Here is a 27,648-nt window from a genome sequence, read left to right on the forward strand (position 1 = left end):
ATTTCTTACACCCAACATACAGGGCATATTGTTCACAAGGGCACTGTTAAAGTACAAGGAGAATAAGACCAGCTGTTTGGTAGGTTAAGTAGTTTCCACTTTATTGACATGCCCACCATACACATCAAAGTCAAATCTAACCAGCATTGACCATGTCAGCTTCAGGGATTAATCTAGTATTTGGGGAATACTACACCAGTTTTTGAAAAAAAAAATAGGATTTTTTTTAAAGAAATGTCCATTGCTGTGTATAGCATACTCATAGTCCAACATCAGGGCCACACCTGGCTTCCGCTTCCAAGAAAGTGTCCATGCTGCAGACATCCTGAGACCCTTTTTGTAGTAAGTTTTCTTCTGTGTGAGCTGTCGATATGTACGACAGAAATCATGACATTGACAACAAGAAGCCTCTGAATACTGAATCAACTGTGTAATGAAAATACCTTCTAGAGGCAACATGCTAGAATATTACAGGTAATTATGCACCGGCCCTTGTTACTGTGCATGTGATGAATGTAATTACGATAAAATACAATACACTCATTCACATTCCTACAATATTCATAAGTCATAACAGTGAAGACGATGAATTTATACATGGAATTAATAGTTTCGGTTCAATGTACTGTAGCTATATACAATATCTATAAGGGCATCAAGTACACACCTGAGAGTATGCTTTTGACCCCCCAAAATGATATTGGATTCTTCTGTTTGAGGGTACAAGTCTATCTGACATGTTTTGATCCTTCAGATTTCTGAGAAATAATTATTTGACTTCAAGGGTTAACTGGAATTCATGGATTTCCTGTGGTTACAAGTGACATTCGGTATGTTCAATAAAAATAAATAAACTGACCCAAACTCTGAGAGAACTGGTGTTTCCTCAATTTTTTTTAAATTCTTTTAACCATTGAATAAAAGATCTGACATTGGCGTTTCTAGATATATGACAAACACACAAAGAATGTCAACAGAATGCAAGACATGAATGCCAAAATTAAATCCTTCATTACAAATTTATAGTAATTAAATAATAGCTAACATCAACCAAAATCAAGATATATATATTGTTTGTTTGAGCCGAGGAAATAGAACTAGCCCAGTATATGAAGTTACATGGGAACCATGAGAGAAATAAAGTTGTAATCAAATAATAAGTAAAGACATCAAATTTTGTTGAAATTGACTTTGTTTCTTTAGTGATGAAGTCATATGTACATTGGATGTGAAGAATTGGAATCAGGAAGCTTGCTTCATAAAATAGTAAAGAAAGAAAGTGATGTTTTATTTTATAATGTTAAAAAGTTATCTGAGTATTTTTAGTTTAGAACAAGAAATGAAATCTGTAAACAAGGACACTAGAATTCTACTGATAATCACATCAAACAAGTGGCCCTGTTTTTGACCCCAGAAGAGACATGTACTTGTGATTATCAGGAAATAAAATAAGTCTGCATTTATATCAATGATGTCACTTATCCTGATCGAGGTAACATGTACATATGTTCCAATATATGCTGAAGCCACTTTAATGTAAAACTTTAAAACTGTTTCTTATCTCTGCTCTACTCAGCAGAGAAATATCAAGCTGTCAGACCTAGAGAAGAGGAGCTGTTTATGTCTACAGCATGTATTGGCAACTAGCATCTGGGTCTACATGTACACCAGCTGACCTTTACATGACCCCACCAGCTCTCATGACTGGGTCGGTCTAGATCTCCATACATGTAAAAATGCATGTAAGCAGTCATGGACACAATGCTCAACTGCGCGCTCATACATGTGTATCAAAGCTTCCTGTATCAGCTCTGTATCAGACACTTTTTTAGAATTCATATTTACACAAAATCAATGGAATACATAATGTATTTGTTTCCCCGTTGGCGGTCCTTGAACATATATGTAAACATTGAGAGATTGACTAACCTTGTGTACCTCTAATCCATGATAAGTAAACATATTCCAAGCACTGACCAAGTTATGACATACATATAGGCTGTAGATCAATTATAATACAATAATTGTCTCATCTCTGCCAAACATCATATTTCATTCACACTGGACATATATATATACAGAGCAACCCGCTTATTTGCATAGCCCTTTTTCCATGACAAAATATGCAAATAACCGGAGTATTCGTATAGGCGGAGTTGGGTTTTGGCCCCTCTTATACACTATGTAGATCGTCAGGTAGGTACTCAAAATGGGCGCTATATGATTGTTTACGTTATTTGCATTAAAAACATATTTAAAAAAAAAACATTATTTAGAATATAAGAGTAAATACGAAATAAATGGGTTGTTATTCTTTGTAAATGTTCAAATATTTGCATATACTTCATCGTTTACTAGGCTACTTGTCACTCCGAGTCTGTGGGTCCGATATCGGTCATACACGCGTGGGTTGGCACTTCGATGTACAATGTGATCGTTTCAATAAACATTCATTATCGTCTTGAGATGTGTTTTGTTCCTGCTATGAGTATATTAGTTGTTTGATCATAGATGATGAACTGCTTAAGCAATAGACCGTCTTAACTCTTTACGTACTCATTCAAATTTCGCGGTCGCTACCGGAAGTGAATGCTGGGTAGGTCCTTTGTGTATTGGAGCATATGGCTATCACATCAGACGTCGATAAAACGATCTTTTACTGATCTTTTACTGTTGTATAATGCTTAATATTAAATGAAGTTTATCATATGGAACAAGTACTGAGTACGGAAACTCTTTTACCCAAATTTTCCTTTAAAATACGGCGAAATCACCAGGCAGAATCGCGAGAAATGACATGTTGATCGGCACATGTGTCACACGTGTGCAAGAAATCACGCAGCCAAAACATCGTTTTTTCGGTGTGTAAAAATATTTTACGTATTTCTTACTTATTTTGATGATAAACGTTACTCAATTATATATATATTATCGTTTTTAATTGTTTTATTGTGTTTAAAACCTCAACAATCTCGCAGAAAACGAAAGTAAATTTGAGGCCGCCATTTTGTAGCTATGTAAACAACTCGGCATGAACCGGCGGAATTCTTTGAAATAGACAATCTTAACGAATGAATATGCTTCTGGTACGTAAAATATACCATCAATACAATATTTACATCGCTTTTTATTTCTTAAAAACATCATTTCCGTGTCAATTCCTTCGTATGACTATGCTAAACCAGCAAGTAATATCAACATCTTTCGCGATGTTTTACGACGATTTGAGTCGTCACAAAGGATGGAAGGCATGTTAATTGTGACATGTGTAGTCGTCATGAAGGATACAAGAGCACGTTTTTGTGACGTCTGTAGTCGTCGTGAGTACGGAAAGAGTTAAATGACCGTGAGATGTGTATTGTCGTTTGGGTTTGTTTTGGAAAATGGCGCACACACACAAAGAGTTGTCGTTCCTTACACATATGCCCCCACAATGCAACGCGCCTAGTAAACAATCATGGCGATCGCAACCTGCCTCAGCGAGTGTTCAAGTGCACAGAACGCAGGTTTGGATCGATGCTATAATAAATAAACAAATCTCATCAAAAGATGAGACATATCAATATTTTATTCAGTAATTCTTCTTCACAATGCTACTGATATGGTCTGGAAAATAACTAAATGTCGATATCGATGCATCGAACATAACCTGTTTTGACGAAGTGGGAACCAATGATTAGATAACGTTGTACATCGTGTCGAATCAATATGTAAGTTAAAACACTTTTCATAAAACTTTTATTACGGGAAAATCACAACAATACCCTAAAATCAATTAAATTTTTTCGATTTTTTGGAATTTTTATATGCATATAAGCGGGAGTCGGTGTTTTAGTCGATGCAAATACACGGGATTAAAATACAAAGATAAAGAAGAAAAAAATCGGGACCTGAGAATTTTATGCAAATAAGCGGGATATTCAAATAACCGATATGCAAATAAGTGGGCTCCTCTGTACATTGTACTTGTTGTCAGGTTAAAGTTTCCCTAACTTTGACAGAAAATTTTAGAGCACCCGAAACTATAAACGCATATACAAATAATAACTTACCATCTTTATTTGAAGATAAAGTAAAAGACTTCATTCTTGTTGATAAATAACTTTTGTTCAGAACAGAAAACTAGTAAAAGACATTGTAAATCAATTATTAGGACAAAGAAAACGATGTCTGATATGATCTGGGAAATCACCTGTGTCTATAAATAGAACACAAAAGAGTTCTATTTGAACATAAATGGTGGAACACACCTTCCCTGGTCTAAAGATCAGCTGGCATGGTTTACAAGTTTACAGGAATATTCAAGTGATGTTTAAGCTTAATAAATGATAATGAATAGATATCTTCATCCGGAATAATTTTATGACTGAATATTTTACCGTTTCCACAGCCTTAGGTATTCTGCTATAAGGTATAGTCTGTTTCATAAAACTTCAGAATAACTAATCTTAATAAGGGCGTCTCAACTGTCAATTACCCGCGCCCTTATTAGGTCAAATACGATATACATTGTACTTGTTGTCAGGTTAAAGTTTACCTAACTTTGACGGAAAATTTTCATCATTAAAGTATGAATATACCAGGTATCTAAGCAACAGAACATTTAAATGGGGGATCCAGTTCCATTTTGAAAAATATTCTCTGACATATTTCATAAGTTGATGACCAATGGATGCTAGAGATGGCTTAAATCAATCTCACACGGGGTAGGGATAGACGGCTCACAGGCGCTATGACGTCACAATAGTGTAACGTCATCATTTTATGTAGCGTAACCATGTTGCAAATTGATAATGTCACCAATTTTGACGCACATACTCACAATAGAACAAGAAAAAGATTTACAACACCTTACATTTTGTTACTTTTTTAAGTACAGTATGTGGAAAATATTTAAACATAAGCTTTTAAAGTGCACAGGCCCATTTAAGATTCTGTTAGTACATGTATGGTATCTACCAAATAGGTAAAAACCCTCAAAGTCCATGTAAACATGTACAATTTCAACAATTTTCAAGATGCAAATAAGTTTTCATCCTGTACATAGATACCGAAGTTGGTCAGTATGCAAGGGGTCATAAAGAGGTCCATAGACTCACTACGACCAGCAGGAATTCATATTTGAACACAACCAGAAAGAAAACATGGCAGACCATGACAGGTGAGCCAGACTCGCCAAGTTTACAGTTAAACTGACTGAAGTGTGGACACAAAAAGACACTCAAGCTTGACAATGGTATTACAACAGGTTATGGCTAATTGATTAATATCCCTAGGATTATCTTTTACACTGTGTCATTGTTACTCTGGACACGTCCACGTTCCATGTGTTATCTTATCTGTACAAGTTTATATCAGTTATCTAATCAATCAGCATTATCTGCTATGTAAATCAATTAAATGTTTTGTTGTGGACTCACTGATTTTGTCTCGGACTTACCCTTTCCAAAAGCAGTTAGTCCAGGACTCACTCATTGGTTTAAAATCCTACTAATGTTACCACGATGTCAAAAGTGAACAACCATGTCACAGGTTCTTTCTTTGCTTAATAGTGATGGTTACATGCATGTTTATCGTTTCATTATTTTTCAACAAATTTTTAGTCCTACAAAACATTTATGCAAAACACAATGTTATTATTGTTGGTAAATTATGGCTGTAAATTGAGCTCTTGTCAACAAAGGATGCTGCAGCAGTGGGGCCAAACTCAATTAGAATCCTTATATCCAAACAAAACAAACTTGGCCCCAATTAGAATCCTTATATCCAAACAAAACAAAAAGATTTTAAAAGCATACTTCTATTTCCTTTGCTGGACCATACTTCTCTGAACCCAGACCTTCCATTTAATACAATCCTGAATCAAAGCAGTCATTTAATCTCCTATAACATATTGGTAATGCAGCTGATTTTATTTAATGCAATTATCCATTCTGCAGGTCTTTAGTTGTGCTTAAAAAGAAATGTTGACAAATGCCAGACAGACACTGTGCAGTGGCATAAACTCAAAGGTTGTTTTTTTTCATTAATAAAAATAACTATTTTATCTCCGCTTGGTCAAATTGTGTACTTGTATCAAATAGCAGCATCATATGTGGCTGTAACTAATTATAAGAGAAGCATTCTTATATCCTTACCTTCTGCAAGCTCATTTATGACATCTAAGTAAGCAAAAAACCAGGAAGTAAAATAAAGAAACAAGTTATCTCTTTTAATGTCTTTCTTTAGCATTTTTATGATTTATATAAACCATTCTATTAATTTCTAAGGTCCATATCTTTTCAATCATGTTATAAATGATAAGAAATAAATCCCTGAAATGAATTTATCAGATTACTTGACAGTTTTTGCCTTTAAGTTGTATTTAAATTGTTTCAAAACCATTTAAAATCAGTTTATATATTGTAAGGGTAGTTTCTATCTATAATATTATTATAATAAAGTCACACAAACTATATCTAAGGATATCTTGATATAAATAGAATGGCAACTTCCCTTGGTGCTCTAACATTACTGCTGATGAAATGCCCAATCCGACCACTCTGACCGAAAAAATGTCGGTCTGGCTTGCTTGTAGGTCAGTCAATATACTCGCATCGTCGACGAAATCTTACCTCCTAAGTCCACGTCAACTTTTCGACTAGGGCGCTAGATTCACCGGGGTTTCTGTGAATACAAATAAACAACAAAAATAACACGATGGACTGTGACATTTTCTCAGACCGAGTGTCAGTTCTACTTGCTGTTTCATAGGGAATCGAAACATGGAGTCGGAGAAGTTTGAGGGGCCTGTTTATCGCAAAGCAACCGGAATTTACCAACAAACAAACCTCCATTTTGTTGACATACACAAGATTATTGAAATATATATCACTTAAATCATAAAATTCAGTAGATCAATGCTAAGAGTTTATAAAAATAACCAAGCGGTTACTATTTTTACTAACCAGTAGGATCCTCCACTGCAAAAATCCGCAAGTTGTGCTATTTTGGGCATGGAAATTACTTTGGTATTTATAGCAATATCCAATATGGCGATTAGTACGCGGATGGAAATTGACGTCAGGGCTTCCTAAAATTTGTATTTCCACAAATAAGCATGACAATTCAGGTCTCCTAGACAAAAGATGACTTACACGGGCGATTATGTTATTATCGATAAATCTGAACGATTTTTGTGTCAATATCAATGAATCAAATATAGAACTATGTTTTATACCATGAGTGGATATCTTGGCAACTTCCGGCGTTGTACACAATCACCTGCTCTCAAATAACACTGAGGTAATCGCCAGAAATAAATCTATACAATCTATTGGAAATGATCTGATATGCCTATGCTCATTTATTTTGTCCGTAATTAGTTATATGCACATGAAATGTAGTACATAAAACATCTAATTGCCTATTTTCTGAAATTTATTCGAAACGGAATACAAAAGAAACAGTTGACGGGAGATAACTCTTGGAACCACCGAGATAAAACGTGTCCCGACTTGCCATAAGCAGTGTTATGGCAAATGAAGGGAATTCTCAAGGAATTATGCACTATTCTGGTTATTCGTAAAATATTAATAACATATTAGTCATTTAGTGAAAAGATTGATGACTGAAAATGTATGCTACATATTCATGAAATTGAATTTATTTTTATAAATAATATTTCTCATTTACTGGTATGAAGTCAGGATGGCCGAGCGGTCTAAGGCGCTGCGTTCAGGTCGCAGTCTGGTTCTCCAGGCGTGGGTTCGAATCCCACTTCTGACACTCATTTTTATCTTCTTTTTTTTTTTAAATTTCTTTTAACTATCCATGCAATTCGAAAAGTCTCTGTAAAATTCTGGTCTTTTCTACCCGAAGAAATTTAAAATGTTCAAGTACACAAATTTAGGTAGGCTATATAAGCTTATAGATATGCTTATGTGAATGACAACGAAACTTTTTGACAATTGATCACAGAACAACATACAGTAGGCCTGTCTCATGCAATCAGGGTAAAGTGTCTTGTCCAAGGACACAACCAGGACAGCACAGACCGGCTTTCCGGGAAACACAAACCGACAAAGATAGGGAAGGGAACGTCATGGTAGGAGGCAAACAACAAACTAAGACGTAATACTCATTTACACAGTTTCCAGAACTCAGAAAACAATATTTGAACAGGTGGGTCAAAACTTGGCTCGTACCTTTAAATTCCGATAAAACTAATGTTCTTTTTATCCCAAATAGAAATAATATTGACGAATTCATTGAATTACAATTTAACGGTAACATTTTAGACTTTGCAGATCGTCATAAGCATTATAAGGCGTTACTTTCAGTTCCAGTGTCAGGTGGATCATGTAGAAGCAATATATCATACTGTTATGAAGACAAAAAATGTATCGAGAGAGTCGATTTTTTTTTATTAGAACGAGGTGCTCTTTTAAGGATATAATGAACTTTTACTTTACCATATTTGAATATGCATGTGAAGTCTTGGATTTTAGCCCTAGTTCCGAATCTGAAAACAATAGAAAAGGCGCAAACGTGAAGCTGCTAGAGTTGTAATGGATCTCCCATCGGTGTCTTCTCACTTAGCCAACATTCTGAAGTTTGGGGTATACAGGTAAGGTATTTTGTTGGCCAAGTGATACTAGGTGTGAAAGGTAGAACAATAGGTGATAATTACAGGTAAGGCTATAGACTGCTTCATAAAACTTCAAACTTAAAGGAGTATGTCATCGTGATCTATTTCTATTAAGTTATTTCTTATTTATTTCAATTTCAACAGACAAAAAAGGCCCATTAACAGAATTGATAACAAATTAATAAAATATATCATAAGAGTAACTAAAATGCATAGTAAGAACAAATACGGTATATAAAGAGCATACACATGTAAAATAGAATTTATGTCCTGAATAAATATCATCTAGACAATCATTTTATGAACAAGTTCTAAAAACAAATCTCCAAGTCCAACTTAAATCTTTCAAGTAAGACGTTTAAAACCCGTCAGAAACATGCCCAAGGTAGTTAATTAATTTGGACACTACTGCAGTGTCCAAATTGATTACATTTTCTTACATTAATCCGGTATTTACAGGGATAAAACAGCGTTGAGCTACTTAAACCTTAAAACCGACGTGGAACTACAAAGTGAATTCTACTGTGAAATAACTACAAAGTTCAATCAAGTAAACATATAAAATATATGAATTGACGTCTACATTCTAGACTTGGAAAGTTGAATTGATTTGCAAGTAAGATAGACTATTATAGTCTAATTTTGATAAATGCAGAAATTTTAAAAACCTTCTATGTACTACTTCTACCTGATGTAGGAGAGTTGTTTGATATGGTGACCATATTTCAGAGCAGTATTCTAACTGAATGTGTACCATGTTTATGTACCGGGAGAGGATAACAGACACGTTTGTAAATGGCCTAGGTTGCAAGTACGTTTTAAAACATTGGCATGGCTTTACCAACCAGTTATTAATGAACAGTTAAGATTTGGAGTGAGCCATGCACCAAAGTAATTAACATGGATTTCCTTCTTAAGAGATTCACCGCGGCAAAAAGGAAAGCTTTGGAAAAACGTACAACAGAGGGTAAATAGTTCAAATCGTGTAATTTCAGGACTGACATTATATAGAATTTTTTGGTATAATATCACTAACATCACTTCATCAATGGACAAGCACAAACTTCTTCACGGCAACCTTGCTTTACTTCATTAAGAAATACACCCGCTGCTAGTTTGATTTAATTTTATAAGTACTGGTATGCACAGAATATATTTCATTTGGTTTATTTTCTAAATCTGTCATTTTGGTTTTTTTTAAAATGTACTCGCAGATTTTAAGTAACAGTGATTAAAGACAATTGTACTTGTTAATAAATCTATTATTAAAAGCACAATTTCAACTGGAAACTATACAGATGAAGCTAGGTTTCATAATATATGTTGATTAAATAAAATTTGGTATAATGATAAGTAGCCTACATAAATTAATTTAAATCTTTATTATATAAGTCATATTCAACTTGTCATTTTCATATTTTCTTTCATGAAAGTAAGAACAGACTATAGCTGAAACTCACTTCGGTGTAACATTTGACATATGCATGTTGGCCAGGTAATACAGGTAAATTTCAGAATGTTGGCTAAGTGAGAATGAACCCTCCCATCTTATGTCAGTACGCATTCTTTTCATTTAGAAACGAGACTGGAAACATTATATGCCAGACGGAAAAGAAGGAAATAAACTACGACCCTTTTATAGAATGCATACCCTTCAAACACCCGACTATCTTTCTTCCTTACTTCCCTTCCACAGTGCAAGATCATGATGTAAATAATGTAAACTTTATTCATTTTACAACAATTTCGAAACAAGTTATTTCAATTTTCAAAAATTGTATATTTATCATGCTTGTTGGCCCTGATTGAGGCTTACGAGACTGTGGAAGGAAACCGGAATACCCGGCGAAAACCCACGTGATCGAGCAGGTGACCCCCATACCATTTCACGTCCGATCGGGGAGTCGAACACCGGCCGCCTAGGTGAAAGACAAGTGTGCTACCACTACGCCACCCGACCACATAAGTTTATATAACTTGTTTCGTAATTGCTGTAAAATAAATATAGATTTTATTCTCACAAATGAATGAGATATTTATTTACCAATAACAACCAGCTTTAGGTATGGCCAAACTACTGGATACAATATGATAGTTTACACAGCCTCTAAATCCAGTATACAAATTTACATAATACATCAATACTGATTTATAATGGCTAAGTTAGTTGATTTTAACTCCCGATTTTTCAAATACATTGTAGTTATCTAAATTAATATCAAACTCTATTATAAGCATAAAACATATTTTCTACACCGACACGTGCAAAATAAAACAATCCCGACTCACTACAATCCTTAACAGTCACTACCGTTAGAAACTAACCAGAAACTATATCTCTATCAGAAACTAACCAGAAGCTAAATCTCTATCAGAAACTAACCAGAAGCTAAATCTCTATCAGAAACTAACCAGAAGCTAAATCTCTATCAGAAACTAACCAGAAGCTAAATCTCTATCAGAAACTAACCAGAAGCTATATCTCTATCAGAAACTAACATGTTAGGTAGAAATTTACAAACGAAGTTCAAGTTTTACCGACCAATCAGAAGATTACCGGTAAGTTAAACTAGTATAGATTTAACCGACCAATCAGAAGCTGATGATTGACCGAAAGCATACGGCCTCGTTGCCCGGGTGTAAAATTCATCGGCGCCCAGGTGTAAGCACCGGCGCCCGGTCAGTACGATTGAACCCGGTGATATTACAGACTTACCAATTACAGACTTATTACCGACGAACTTGTTGCGGACTAAGCGATTACAGACTAACCGAATACAGACTTACCTATTACCGGCTAACCGATTAGGGACTAACCTATTACCAGAGACATATATATATCTATATGTATGTCTCTGCTATTACAGACCAACCGATAACAGACTAACTTATTACAGACTAACTTATTACAGACGAACTTATTACAGACTTACTTATTACAGACTAACATATTACAGACTAACCTATTACAGACTAACCTATAACAGACTAACTTAATACAGACGAACTTATTACCGACTAACTTATTACCGACTAACGTATTACAGGCTAACCTATTACAGACTAACCTATAACAGACTAACCTATTACAGACTAACCTATTACAGACTAACCTATTACAGACTAACCTATTTCAGACTAACTTATTACAGACTAACCTATTACAGACTAACCTATTACAGACTAACCTATTACAGACTAACCTATTACAGACTAACCTATTACAGACTAACCTATAACAGACTAGCCTATTACAGACTAACTTATTACAGACAAACCTATTACAAACTAACCTATTACAGATTAACTTATTACAGATTAACCTATTACAGACTAACCTATTACAGACTTACTTATTACAGACTAACTTATTACAGACTAACTTATTACAGACTAACTTATTACCGACTAACGTATTACAGGCTAACCTATTACAGACTAACTTATTACAGACTAACCTATTACAGACTAACCTATAACAGACTAACATATTACAGACTAACCTATTACAGACTAACCTATTACAGACTAACCTATTACATACTAACTTATTACAGACTAACTTATTACAGACTAACCTATTACAGACTAACATATTACAGACTAACTTATTACAGACTAACTTATTACAGACTAACCTATTACAGACTAACCTATTACAGACTAACATATTACAGACTAACCTCTTACATACTAACTTATTACAGACTAACCTATTACATACTAACCTATAACAGACTAACATATTACAGACTAACCTATTACAGACTAACCTATTACAGACTAACCTATTACAGACTAACCTATTACAGACTAACTTATTACAGACTAACTTATTACAGACTAACCTATTACAGACTAACCTATTACAGACTAACCTATTACAGACTAACCTATAACAGACTAACTTAATACAGACTAACTTATTACAGACTAACTTAATACAGACTAACCTATTACATACTAACTTATTACAGACTAACCTATTACATACTAACCTATAACAGACTAACATATTACAGACTAACCTATTACAGACTAACCTATTACAGACTAACCTATTACAGACTAACCTATTACAGACTAACTTATTACAGACTAACTTATTACAGACTAACCTATTACAGACTAACCTATAACAGACTAACCTATTACAGACTAACTTATTACAGACTATCTTATTACAGACTAACCTATTACAGACTAACTTATTACAGACTAACCTATTACAGACTAACTTATTACAGACTAACTTAATACAGATTAACCTATTACAGACTAACCTATTACAGACTAACTTATTACCGACTAACTTATTACAGACTAACTTATTACAGACTAACTTATTACAGACTAACTTATTACAGACTAACCTATTACAGACTTACTTATTACAGACTAACCTATTATATACTTACTTATTACAGACTAACCTATTATATACTTACTTATTACAGACTAACCTATTATATACTTACTTATTACAGACTAACCTATTACAGACTAACCTATTACAGACTTACTTATTACAGACTAACTTATTACAGACTTACCTATTACATACTAACTTATTACAGACTAACCTATTACAGACTAACTTATTACAGACTAACTTATTACAGACTAACTTATTACAGACTAACTTATTACAGATTAACCTATTACAGACTAACTTATTACAGACTTACCTATTACAGACTAACTTATTACAGACTAACTTAATACAGACTAATTTATTACAGACTAACTTATTACAGACTAACCTATTACAGACTAACTTATTACAGACTAACCTATTACAGACCAACTTATTACAGACTTACCTATTACAGACTAACCTATTACAGACTAACTTATTACAGACTAACTTATTACAGACTAACATATTACAGACTAACCTATTACAGACAAACCTATTACAGACTAACCTATTACAGACTAACTTATTACCGACTAACCTATTACAGACTAACTTATTACAGACTTACTTATTACAGACTAGCCTATTACAGACTAACCTATTACAGACTAACTTATTACAGACTAACCTATAACAGACTAACCTATTACAGACTAACCTATTACAGACTAACTTATTACAGACTAACTTATTACCGACTAACCTATTACAGACTAACCTATTACAGACTAACTTATTACAGACTAACTTATTACATACTAACGTATTACAGACTAACCTATTACAGACTAACCTATTACATATTAACCTTTTACATACTAACTTATTACAGACTAACCTATTACAGACTAACCTATAACAGATTAACCTATTACAGACTAACTTATTACAGACTAACTTAATACAGACTAACATATTACAGACTTACTTATTACAGCCTTACCTATTACAGACTAACCTATTACAGACTAACCTATTACAGACTAACTTATTACCGACTAACTTATTACAGACTAACCTATTACAGACTAACCTATTACAGACTAACCTATTACAGACTAACCTATTACAGACTAACCTATTACAGACTAACCTATTACATATTAACCTTTTACATACTAACTTATTACAGACTAACCTATTACAGACTAACCTATAACAGATTAACCTATTACAGACTAACTTAATACAGACTAACATATTACAGACTTACTTATTACAGACTTACCTATTACAGACTAACCTATTACAGACTAACCTATTACAGACTAACCTATTACAGACTAACCTATTATATACTTACTTATTACAGACTAACTTATTACCGACTAACCTATTACAGACTAACCTATTACAGACTAACCTATTACATATTAACCTTTTACATACTAACTTAATACAGACTAACTTATTACAGACTAACCTATAACAGATTAACCTATTACAGACTAACCTATAACAGACTAAGTTATTACAGACAAACCTATTACAGACTAACCTATTACAGACTAACTTATTACCGACTAACCTATTACAGACTAACTTATTACAGACTAACTTATTACAGACTTACCTATTACAGACTAACCTATTACAGACTAACTTATTACAGACTAACCTATAACAGACTAACCTATTACAGACTAACTTATTACAGACTAACCTATTACAGACTAACTTATTACAGACTTACCTATTACAGACTAACTGATTACAGACTAACTTATTACAGACTAACTTATTACCGACTAACGTATTACAGACTAACCTATTACAGACTAACCTATAACATATTAACCTATAACATACTAACTTATTACAGACTAACCTATTACAGACTAACCTATAACAGATTAACCTATTACAGACTAACTTATTACAGACTAACCTATTACAGACTAACTTATTACAGAATAACTTATTACAGACTAACCTATTACAGACTAACTTATTACAGATTAACCTATAACAGATTAACCTATTACAGACTAACTTATTACAGATTAACCTATTACAGACTAACCTATTACAGACTAACTTATTGCAGACTTACTTATTACATACTAACTTATTCGTACTAACTTATTACATACTAACCTATTACAGACTAACCTATTACAGACTAACCTATAACAGACTAACTTATTACAGACTAACTTATTACCGACTAACCTATTACAGACTAACATGTTACAGACTAACCTATTACAGACTAACTTATTACAGACTAACCTATTACAGATTAACTTAATACAGACTAACCTATTACAGACTAACCTATTATATACTAACTTATTACAAACTAACCTATTACAGACTAACCTATTACAGACTTAATTATTACAGACTAACCTATTACAGACTTACTTATTACAGACTAACCTAATACAGACTTATTACAGACTAACCTATTACAGACTAACCTATTACAGACTAACCTATTACAGACTAACTTATTACAGACTTACCTATTACAGACTAACCTATTACAGACTAACTTATTACCGACTAACTTATTACAGACTAACCTATAACAGACTAACCTATTACAGACTAACTTATTACAGACTAACCTATTACAGACTAACTTATTTCAGACTAACCTATAACAGACTAACTTATTACCGACTAACCTATTACAGACTTACTTATTACAGACTAACCTAATACAGACTTATTACAGACTTACCTATTACAGACTAACCTATTACAGACTAACCTATTACAGACTAACTTATTACAGACTTACCTATTACAGACTAACCTATTACAGACTAACTTATTACAGACTAACTTATTTCAGACTAACCTATTACAGACTAACCTATTACAGACTAACCTATTACAGACTAACCTATTACAGACTAACCTATTACAGAATAACTTATTACAGACTAACCTATTACAGACTAACTTATTACAGATTAACCTATAACAGATTAACCTATTACAGACTAACTTATTACAGACTTACCTATTACAGACTAACCTATTACAGACTAACCTATTACAGACTAACCTATTACAGACTAACTTATTACAGACTAACCTATTACAGACTAACCTATTACAGACTAACTTATTACAGACTAACTTATTTCAGACTAACCTATTACAGACTAACCTATTACAGACTAACCTATTACAGAATAACTTATTACAGACTAACCTATTACAGACTAACCTATTACAGACTAACCTATAACAGACTAACTTATTACAGACTAACTTATTACCGACTAACCTATTACACACTAACTTATTACAGACTTACCTATTACAGACTAACTTATTACCGACTAAACCTATAGCAGATTAACCTATTACAGACTAACTTAATACAGACTAACTTAATACAGACTAACCTATTACAGACTAACCTATTACAGACTAACTTATTACAGACTTACCTATTACAGACTAACCTATTACAGACTAACTTATTACAGACTAACTTATTTCAGACTAACCTATTACAGACTAACCTATTACAGACTAACCTATTACAGACTAACCTATTACAGAATAACTTATTACAGACTAACCTATTACAGACTAACTTATTACAGATTAACCTATAACAGATTAACCTATTACAGACTAACTTATTACAGACTTACCTATTACAGACTAACCTATTACAGACTAACTTATTACAGACTAACTTATTTCAGACTAACCTATTACAGACTAACCTATTACAGACTAACCTATTACAGAATAACTTATTACAGACTAACCTATTACAGACTAACCTATTACAGACTAACCTATAACAGACTAACTTATTACAGACTAACTTATTACCGACTAACCTATTACACACTAACTTATTACAGACTTACCTATTACAGACTAACTTATTACCGACTAAACCTATAGCAGATTAACCTATTACAGACTAACTTAATACAGACTAACTTAATACAGACTAACTTATTACAGACTTACCTATTACAGACTAACCTATTACAGACTAACCTATTACAGACTAACTTATTACAGACTAACCTATTACAGACTAACTTATTACAGAATTACTTATAACAGACTAACCTATTACAGACTAACCTATTACAGACTAACCTATTACAGACTAACCTATTACAAATCAACCGATTGCAGACTAACTTATTACAGACTAACCTATTACAGACTAACTTATTACCGACTAACGTATAACAGACTAACCTATTACAAACTAACCTATTACTGACTAACTTATTACAGACTAACCTATTACAGACTAACTTATTACCGACTAACATATTACAAACTAACAGACTACAGACTAACCTATTACAGGCTTACCGATTAGGGACTTACCTATTACAAACTAACAGATTACAGACTTACCGATTGAGAGTAACCTATTACAGACTAACCTATTACAAACTTACCGATTACAATTTACCGATGAGAGACTTAAAAAACAAAGTTGATGGACATAGACATCGACGGCTAAATTCAATCGAATAAAACGCAAACAAGAACAACGCTTAATTAATTACGGTTTATTAAAAAAACACATTCATAAAATCACATCAAGCATTTGCAAGTGATATAGTATTAAACAAAAAAAATAACAAAAAACAAAACTAAAACTAGAAATGCACTCTATGTAACCACATGTGTCTACGTCTGGTTAGTACTGATAAAAAAAAACAAAAAAACAAAAAACAAAAACAAAAATACATGTTATCCCATGGCTCCTACTATAGTAGGAATAGGGGCTAATATTCTATCTAAACATACTATCCAGAAGCAGACGCATGTGATGTAACTAACAAACAACAAATTATTTACAATTCAAATAAGAAGATTGAAAGACAAAAGAAAACAGACACTTTTTACAAAAGTAAAGATTATCAATAAACAATGGAAGTATATGTATATTGTCATTAAAAACTAAAATAATAATAATAAAAGACATAGCGATGGGCCCCCGTCTCTTCGATATTCTTTATTGTAACCACAGGAAACCATTACTACCCGCTATGTTTAACAATGGTAAGTAAACCAATCACAGCCCCGCTGGTTTTACAAAGGAAATGTAAACCAATCACAGCCCAGCTAGCTTATACAATGGGAACATAAACCAATCACAGCCCCGCTAGGTTTTATTGCACTTTTAGTCATACCACGCTTTAATAACGTGTGTTGTGAAACCGAAAACAGGGCGGTTATGCTATAAATATATAATTCGAATATATACAAGTACACTGTAAGTAACTAATATAAACTGTATTTGGAATTAAAATGTTTATGCTACATTCATATATAATCTACATATAACAATGTAAATGACAGAAAACATATACATTGTAATTAATAGCGACATCGTAAAACTATTTCACAATTAAACAATAACTAATAAGTAGATTAAATATAGAAATTCTGAATAGTCGGAATGTGTGCAATGTACAACTTTGGTGTGACAAGTTCATCCGACTTATCTTCATGAAATGGTTAAACACATGGACGTGCTGTTGTCTCAGTACATGTATATGTATACATACGGTACATGTAGTTTATATATGTATGATATATATGTAGTTGTATGATATGCATAAGTATGATATACATGTATACATATATGTGTGCGATATATGTGTGTGTGTGTGTGTGTGTGTGTTTATTGGAGTTGGGAGGATATTTTCGGTAACACACGTTTTCAGTTCGTCCACAATGGCGTTGGTATCTACTGACATAGCGACCAGGCTAATGACGACATCGTCAACTCTAAAGTCTGAATGCTCACGTTCAATGACGACATCGTCAACTCTAAAGTCTGAATGCTCACGTTCAATGACGACATCGTCAACTCTAAAGTCTGAATGCTCACGTTCTATGACGACATCGTCAACTCTAAAGTCTGAATGCTCACGTTCTAGTGGAAACACTTACAGTGGATGTCGTGGGATGACTGCCTGGTAAAGCGCCGTTTGCCGACATTTTGTGATTCCCTGTATCGCTTCCTGGCACAGAGCCAAGGATCACTCTCGTACTCCTCGACCAGGGATTCTTCGTCCTTGGATAAGTACATACTTTTGAGATCTTTGATGAAGGTGGCCCATTCGTCATTTGATTCAAAGTGATCCTTCAACACTGGAGATTCTGCGTCGATGAGGCGTTTAGCTGCTCCCAACAAGGGACTATTGCCTTCGTCGGCCATCTTGCAAACAGGTTTGAGGAGCTGCAGCAGGTATTCCGTCCTGGTGTGGTTTTCATTCAGAAGTGCGGTGAAAAGCTCGCACCGTAGCCGGTCCTGGTTGGCAGATATTGACCCTTCAAAGTACATAGTGTCGAGTCTGGCTAGGAGATGGACAGCTCTTCCCTGAACGGACTTAGACGCCTCGTCTCGACTTTTCAGTATTTTGGGGATGTTTTCCTCCATATACGGTCCATGCATACCAGTCTGGCTGTCCATGAACCGTAGCACTTGCGCGCCACCTATACCAATCCCGTCAACACCGGCGTACACGGCTAGCTTGATTTCGTTAAATTTAAATCCTGCTGAAAAGTAGGTGACGAGTCCCCTCATGTGTGCCTCGTGTACAACGGTGAGAGCTTCGGGGACAGTGAATTGGTACATGATACACTTGGATGGGTAGGTGTCACTAGCTCCGTCCCACGTGATCTTGTTGAATCCTCCCTGATATGTGATTTCTATGGCCCGCAATGCAATGCTCATTCTGTCTTTAAGTACCTTTGGCTCACCTTGCTCGAAGTCGTCCGTTATGACTTGGTTTAGGTTCCACGCTGCTGACAGAAACTGTTTCCGGTTCCGTTGAATCTGTCCCCGGAGTGCTTGCATGTATTGCACGGCCTGTGCCGTGCTCAGACCCTCCATCGATACTTTGCACTCTGCCGCTCCCTGGTAGAACGCGGCTGTAGCCGATGCTGCCGTAATATTTACCAGCTTCAGAAAGTCTTCGCTGAAGTTTCCAGAATCTTTAATGCGGCGGCCGACGAAGTACGTTGTAGGGGCTTGAGTCCCTACATGAAGTCGGACTTTGGAGAAGTCCAAAATTGATGGGATACGGTAAGATTCGATTTTTTCACGGGGCAAATGTCTTGGTCTTTCTAAGTGCTCCACGTGTACAATGGCGCCTTTCATCCAGTCATTCGATTTGGTGGTGCCAAGCACGTGGCCGTCTCCTGGATCCGTCAATGACATGTATGTCTGCGTGTAAGGACGGAACCCCGGGGTCCCGAGACAGCGGGCGTTGTCCTGTCGGACAAGGGCTCCATTAGACAGACCGTAGTATGCCAGTTGGAAGCCGAGGTACTCCGTGGGTGTTGGCTGTCTTTCCTCATTCCTTAGGATCTGCGCGAGCTGAGTGATCGCCGAGATGATATTGTCGGACAGACTGTTGTCCCAGTGTAGGTACAGGCGGTCTCGCTCCACGTCCACTGTGGCATCAAACATGGCCTTGACCTTGGCGCCAGCAGCCATTGGAATTATCCCAACGTAAATCTCGTTCTCAACTCCCCAAGTTTTGATAATATCCATGGCCTCTTCTCCAACCTTCTCAAGTTGTTTCATCAAATGTTGTACACACTTACTTTCAATGATATCTCCACAAATGTCCTCGAACACATCAAGCGTTTTCACCTGTGAAGGGAAAATGAGTCCCAGTCGCTTACAGATGTGGGTCTTTGCGCCTTGCATGTCTGTGGCACGGGTCGTCGGGAGTTCTTCGTCCGAATGGAAACTCTTCTTGCCACTTTCCATCTTGACCTTGACATTGTACAAGTTTAGGAGGACGTCCTGTAGATAAGCCATGCTCAGCTTCCTCATCTTTCCCAGACCGACACTGCACGTATTCTTATTCTGGAAGATATAACATTCAAATGCCAATGCTAAACGACAATTTCTTGAAAAATTAAATATTCGTGTTTAATATATAAAATGCCTAACATTACCACAAAACCAAACATAATCTAAGACTAACATCATATTATATCACATAATTAGAACGAACAATCACATCGTTTCCCCTAGTAGGAGTATTCTTATTTTATTTAGTTGAAGATTTTGACATTACAAAATAATAACACAACTATAGTGTATTGTTTATTGTAAGTGTACATTAGAAAAATAAATAGGCAAATAAAAACATTAAAAAAAAACCAACTAAATAAACAATAAACGCTCACATGCCAACCCAAACTGACAAAGTCAAATATCACCACAATTTAAGATAACTTACAATTTGACTTTCCAACTCACCCCTATTTATACACTTACAATAAACAATAACAAATTTGGTTATAATTGTTGCAAAAGGCTGCTTACCAAACAGAGACTATATATGAAATATATTTTTCTAAGTTTTTTGTCTCTACGATGAAGTAATAATTTTAGTATAAAACCAAGTACCGAGACCAACCATCTTTATCTTACTCGGCAATCCCTCTAATGCTTGCTATCAACATGAAAGTGTTTTTTTATCTGTTATCTACTGTAAAGTGATTCTAAATTTGAGTTAAATTCTGTAAATAAAATGCACACACATATATTAACACTCTAAGTAAAATTGGCAACAGGTATAAATCAAAATAGATAAATAAATAAATAAATAAATAAATAAATAAATAAATAAATAATGGCATACGATCTACGATATTCACGTGGAAAATTTATGTCAGGTTTTCAGGAAAGCGAATCTCAAGTTGAATAAATGAATTAAAAAAACAAATACCTTGATTAAATTGTATTGTTTTCGCAGTCATAACTAAAATTAAAGAGGTATTGACGGCTGTTTTTTTACAAACTCATTAATATCATACCGACCATAATTACCTACTGATTTCCAACATAAACAAATCACAATTTTCGTGTGATATTCAATGTAAACTAAACTTAATAGTTTTTCATTACACAATATGTAGTTATATCAAGTAAGATGGACGATTTTTTTGGAAATATCGTAGATAATATGCGTTTAAGATATGTTGTCGAACAAGTAAGATACTTATGAATTACAATAAAATATACATACCATTGTAAGTGATTATGTAGACGGTGTGAATGCTATGTCAATTCGCCAATGAATGATGGGTGGCTCAACGTAGCTTAAATACCTGTGTGAGAGAACCAAGGAATACCCGTGTTACCACGGCAACGTGTGAGCTCCAAGAAACACGGATATCGCTCCCGGACTTCGGCCATCGTGACAATGTGGGATGGTGTGGTCAATTTTACCTGAGACGTACCAATCACCAAACAGGATCTCCGATGTTTACACATAAAACGTTGAACTGTCAATTTCACTTTTTCAAACCATCTCGGTATACCATCTTATTGATTATAAGGCAGATATTTTACCTGTATTCGGGCACGTGCCCTTGTTTATTTGTTTACCTACGTATTTCTGTACGTCTCTAGGCCTTGTCTGGTTAACGTCATTGTTTTTATATTAATTATTAACGGCGTATAATCAGCAACTCGAAATCGATAAGTTTTAGATACATATCTGAATATATCCGATATACATGTTTTAGATACATATCCGAATATATCCGATATACATGTTTTAGATATCCGATATACATGTTTTAGATACATATCCGAATATATCCGATATACATGTTTTAGATACATATCTGAATATATCCGATATACATGTTTTAGATACATATCCGAATATATCCGATATACATGTTTTAGATACATATCCGAATATATCCGATATACATGTTTTTGTAAACATTTTATATAAAATGACTAGGGATGTCAAACCATTCGGTTTTAATAACTGGTTAGTCGTAAATAATTTCTAACGTTACTAATTCATCTTATCTTAAACAACATGGATTCGATTATTTAGTATTCCACATGCCGCCATATACTGTAACATGGAATGCCCGAAACATTCGCGGTTTTCATGGTTGGGAAAGAACCACGGAAATAAATACAATATTTTTGTCGAAATACCAATAAAATGTTGGAATGCCAGTCCACTGTTTCTTTATATCGGATACCCACGAAAATTACACCATGAAATGATCTTGTACCAACGAATATTTCATCTTATTTATCTATTATTTATATTTATCTACAGTGTCATAAATCTTTATTCAATCACTATATACTTAGGAGATATCTTATAAACAATAGAAACATTTCACACAGTCCAAACGAGAGACATCAATCATATTTTAGAATATGTTAACTCCTTAGAGATATATCCAATTCATTAAATATAACCTTTGATATACACTTAAACAGCTCACTTAATGTTCGTTAAGAGGCTATTTCCTAAGTAAGGATTTATCTTATCTCTTCTTGGGAATGACTGCATAGCTTTGAACTGGATGACTTACTGAGTTGATGTTGATGTCAATAAATGAAATCTAAGTATAGTTGATAAACGGACACATATGTAATATATACTAGAACACGTGATTTTAAAATAACCCTTAATTTAAACATGGGGATCGCAATAGCTCAGTCGGTTAGAGTATTGTTTGATGCTCCCTACCTGTGTCGGTTTGTATCATTGTGTTTCCTGGGAAGCGGTCTGGATCCTTGGGCTGGGCTTCCCGTTTATTGTTCAGTGAGGTAGTCACCAACTACTACAAGGAGACCTCAAAATGATCATGGCTGTTCAATGTGCGATACCTCAAACAAATAAACAAATCAATAAATCTATGACTTTCCTACAAACTGCCAAATAAATGATAAGCTATGTTATTAGACAGCTGTTAATAAAGATTTCTTTATGCCTTCAGTAAAATATGAAATGTCTGCCAAAGATCATTTGATGACATAAAATCATAGTTCAATCATTTTAAAGTTAAATCAGCTAAACTTTTGACAAGCTCATTATTTGTATATGTTCTTTCTTCTAGATAAACATCGTCACCTTTAAATTAGCTATACGGTTAAGATTGACACAAATATCGTCACCTTTAAATTAGTTACACAGTTAGATTGACACAAACATCGTCACCTTTAAATTAGTTACACAGTTAAGATTGACACAAACATCGTCACCTTTAAATTAGTTACACGGTTAAGATTTACACAAACATCGTCACCTTTAAATTAGTTACACAGTTAAGATTGACACAAACATCGTCACCTTTAAATTAGTAACACGGTTAGATTGACACAGTCATCTGTAGATTTCAGATTTATTTTTCACAAGCAATATTAACTTGAAAAATGCATCATTTGAAATATACATTTGAAATATACATTTGAAATATCAAGAGATGATTAGAGGCCATTGTATTGCTATTTTTGTGTCTATTATATAGCTATTATCACCTAAATGACTTATCATGCTACACACCCATGATACAACACTTTTGTGATGTCATTATTAAATGACATTCACCCGAATGTCTCGATAGTAGTTAAACTAATCGTTAGAGTTGAACTGGGTAATTTTCTACTCGTGTCAATGATATGGGATTTATTAGAGTCGTCACATAATTTGGTAGATTTATGACGTTTTACCGATTCCTATGCTAGATTGAAAATTCAATACTACATTCACATTCACAACCCCAACCAAGACCCTCTTCGTAAGCTTAAAAACAAACTTTAACCAAAATGTATTAGTCATTCATTCTTCCATTACTTGAATACTGTTGTGAGGTTTGGGATGGGTGATCTCTCGGTAACGCAGACAAAGTTCGGAGAAAACATCAGGAAGTACCTGTTATAGAATAAGTACTGGTTTACTATGTTATGTTAGTAGAAATTGTTCTGAAAGCAGGTTAAACCCACTAACACATCGTTGTTCTCTAAGAAAACTACAACTTTGCAATAAAATCAGTTAATTCTTTGTTACCTCGCCGCTCTCTCTCTCTCTCTCTCTCTCTCTCTCTCTCTCTCTCTCTCTCTCTCTCTCTCTCCCTCTCTCTCTCTCTCTCTCTCTCCCCCCCCCCCCCCCCCCCCCCCCCCCCTACTTACACTTACATCCGTGATGCAAATAACCATACACATCAATTTATTATATTTCTTATCTACTATTCGACTTTGGAACCAACTAGACTCAGAGATCAGTCATAGTGTTTCGTAAGAAATTTTAAAAATAAATCCTTTTACAGTCGTAAACAAGTCATAAATTATTATTCGTTTGGAAAGCGAAACTCTGTCATATTCCGTGAATCATGAAGAACTACAATGTAAATGTAATACTTTAGATTATATGTTTCTATCAAACTTAATTGATTTCCACAACTGTCAATGTGGACATCCTATTGAGAATGTGTACCACTTTCTCTTTGTTAAACTGACCGTAATCTGGACGATTACATACCGCTAGACCTGTACCTATTACTAGAAGTAATGATTTATCTATAGATGATAATGTAACAAAATGTCACTCAAAGGACGAACGGAATGAAAAGGAGAAAGCAAATAGACTTGATTGACAATAGTACAAGCTGTGATGTTCAGAAATAGTGTTAATTTCTACAATTGGCATTGGAAGGGATTATCCTCAGATGGAATTTATGAATTATGTATTTAATCAACACCCCCCACCAGCACGCCCCACCAACTCTCTCATAGAAATATGTAAATATACTATCTTGCAAAAATGTATGTACAAATGTATTATAATTATAATGGAAAGGAAGGATTGATATTGGGCATACATTTACAAATATCATCAACATCCCCCCCCCCCCCCCCCCCCCCCTAAAGAAACCTTTAAGACACGTTTAAAACAAGAAGACCTCTACACTTTTTCAAACCCATCAATTTAATACAATTCAGCACGCCCTACTCACCACCAGAAGGACAGTGAAACTGCCGCATTTTTATGCTAATAAGGACACGCCGACGACCAATCAACTGCTAAATTGTCAAGGTCCGGTTGTGACCCGGAACACACACGTTCGGACGCTGGTACGTCCTATCCGTCAATACTAATGGCCATATGTATATATAGATATACAGTCACATTAATAACAAACTGTTAGAACTGTAGTTCAATTTCTTATAGTAAGCTCACATGTTTGTGTAGAGGTTAATTGAGTATAGAAATTAAAAATGTTCAAACAAGGAGTTTTGAGTTGTTGTTGCTGCTGCTGTTTTTTTTTATATGACAAACCAGCAAACAAATCCGTTGCATTTGTCGAGTTGCGATTTGAACGATTGCGCGTTATTTTACCTATAGCTTATTGCAATGTATAGTTGTACTTGAAGACTCGCAAGCACGCACAACATTAAATATTTATGACTTCACTTTCACTTCTGACGTCAGAGACACTAAATTCATCAAATATCACTTACGATTGAGCAGGGACGTACATACATGTATGTTTGTCTCTGGATTGATATAACATTGCAGCCGAACACAGCACTGCCTTTTCTTTTTCCGAACCTGCAGATTTTTTTATATGTTAACACAAGATATGATTCTACAAACAATGACGTCTATTATAAATGCGATACCTATTCACACTTGACCACGAAGTCGCATGTTTTTTTTTTTCATTTTGTAAATTAATTATCACATCAGCACATCTGTGTTAATTCTATTTGATTACATAATAATAAACTTACGAACAGATGTTCAGTGGTTATCCCTACATACATGTTCACCACCAACACAATGTGTGACGTAATTTATGACGCAATCAGTGTTTTTTGTTCTTGTGCTACACATGTATAAAGCGTTGACGTAAAATGGTGATATAGTATTTGTTATATGAACCTTTTTAAATTTATCGTTGAAGTTTGATACACGTATTGTATACATGCTATAAATGATATCACTGCTGTGGGCTCTGTTTCTGTCGATTTTGGAAAACAGTTTCATAGAAAAATAATTCGAACAAAATATTACGTTTTTGTACATTATGAAATATGCAGAAAAGTGAGAGGGGCATCCTGGGTACAGAGGTATACTAAAGTAGCTGTTTATTTTGATCTCAGGTACACAAACTGACGGGCTCAGGTACACAAACAGACGGGCCCACCTGTACCTAACCTCTTCCTGGTTCATACCCTTCCCACTGAGATGTCCCGAGATTTTTGTGTGAAAACAGGGTTCATTCCTTCTCTATAGCTGATGTAATTAAATAGAATTATTTCAGGTTTGACACTTATGAAAATTACGTTAAAAGATACATACATAGATGTTATCCCTATAGATATTATTGGCTACATGTTCTCTTGGCATTGTCGTTTATGTAAACCTCGTAACCAATTTCACTCGACATAATTATTCTGAACAGATACATTCAGCACAAATTATAACCTAGCGTACATACTACAAGATACTATGTTTTATGTTAGATATCTAAATTTAACATTTATAACGGTTGTATATCATTACAGTTAATTCCGGCAATGAAAGTCCGTGTCATGATTAGACAACAGATAAGAAACAACCTATGTTCTATAGGGCTATAAAACTAGATATAACCCTCTTATAGTGGGACATTTAAAAACAATATTTCTACACAATTCTCAACCATTATAAGAGTTATAAAACAATTAATGTCCATATTGGTTAAAAAGATACACACAGATTTCACTAATAATAAGGAAAGTATGTTATTGAAATCCTTATACACTAGAAAAACGAGGCCACTGAACTAAGTGAAGACGGCGGGCTAACTCGAA

The 27,648-nt window shown here is 34.4% G+C and overlaps 2 protein-coding genes and 1 non-coding gene across 4 annotated transcripts in view; 1 reads left to right on the top strand and 2 right to left on the bottom strand.

The window, feature by feature from the left end:
- The window catches only part of LOC117334101 (myocyte-specific enhancer factor 2C-like), a 30,514-nt gene extending 23,463 nt beyond the window's left edge, over positions 1–7,051 (bottom strand). Inside the window, exons 1-2 of one of the 2 annotated variants that reach the window (XM_033893559.1) lie at positions 6,948–7,051; positions 6,615–6,666 (exon numbers count right to left, since the gene is read on the bottom strand). The gene's annotated coding sequence lies outside the window, so the exon portion shown is untranslated. The remainder of the gene's footprint in view (positions 1–6,614; positions 6,667–6,947) is intronic. The other variant, XM_033893560.1, reaches the window with a different exon arrangement.
- A 632-nt stretch (positions 7,052–7,683) lies between these two features.
- On the top strand, positions 7,684–7,767 carry Trnal-cag. Its single transcript has one exon. It is a non-coding gene; the product is annotated as a tRNA-Leu (tRNA).
- A 9,776-nt stretch (positions 7,768–17,543) lies between these two features.
- LOC117334967 lies at positions 17,544–22,202 on the bottom strand. The gene is made up of 2 exons (XM_033894835.1): positions 22,058–22,202; positions 17,544–20,886 (listed from the first exon to the last, which is right to left on the bottom strand). Exons 1-2 carry the CDS (start codon positions 22,058–22,060, stop codon positions 18,940–18,942), a joined length of 1,950 nt encoding a protein of 649 aa, XP_033750726.1. The 5' UTR covers positions 22,061–22,202; the 3' UTR covers positions 17,544–18,939.
- Positions 22,203–27,648: the final 5,446 nt, after the last annotated feature.

Source organism: Pecten maximus, chromosome 9 (assembly GCF_902652985.1).
Source record: "Pecten maximus chromosome 9, xPecMax1.1, whole genome shotgun sequence".
In the NCBI taxonomy this organism is placed as follows: domain Eukaryota; kingdom Metazoa; phylum Mollusca; class Bivalvia; order Pectinida; family Pectinidae; genus Pecten; species Pecten maximus.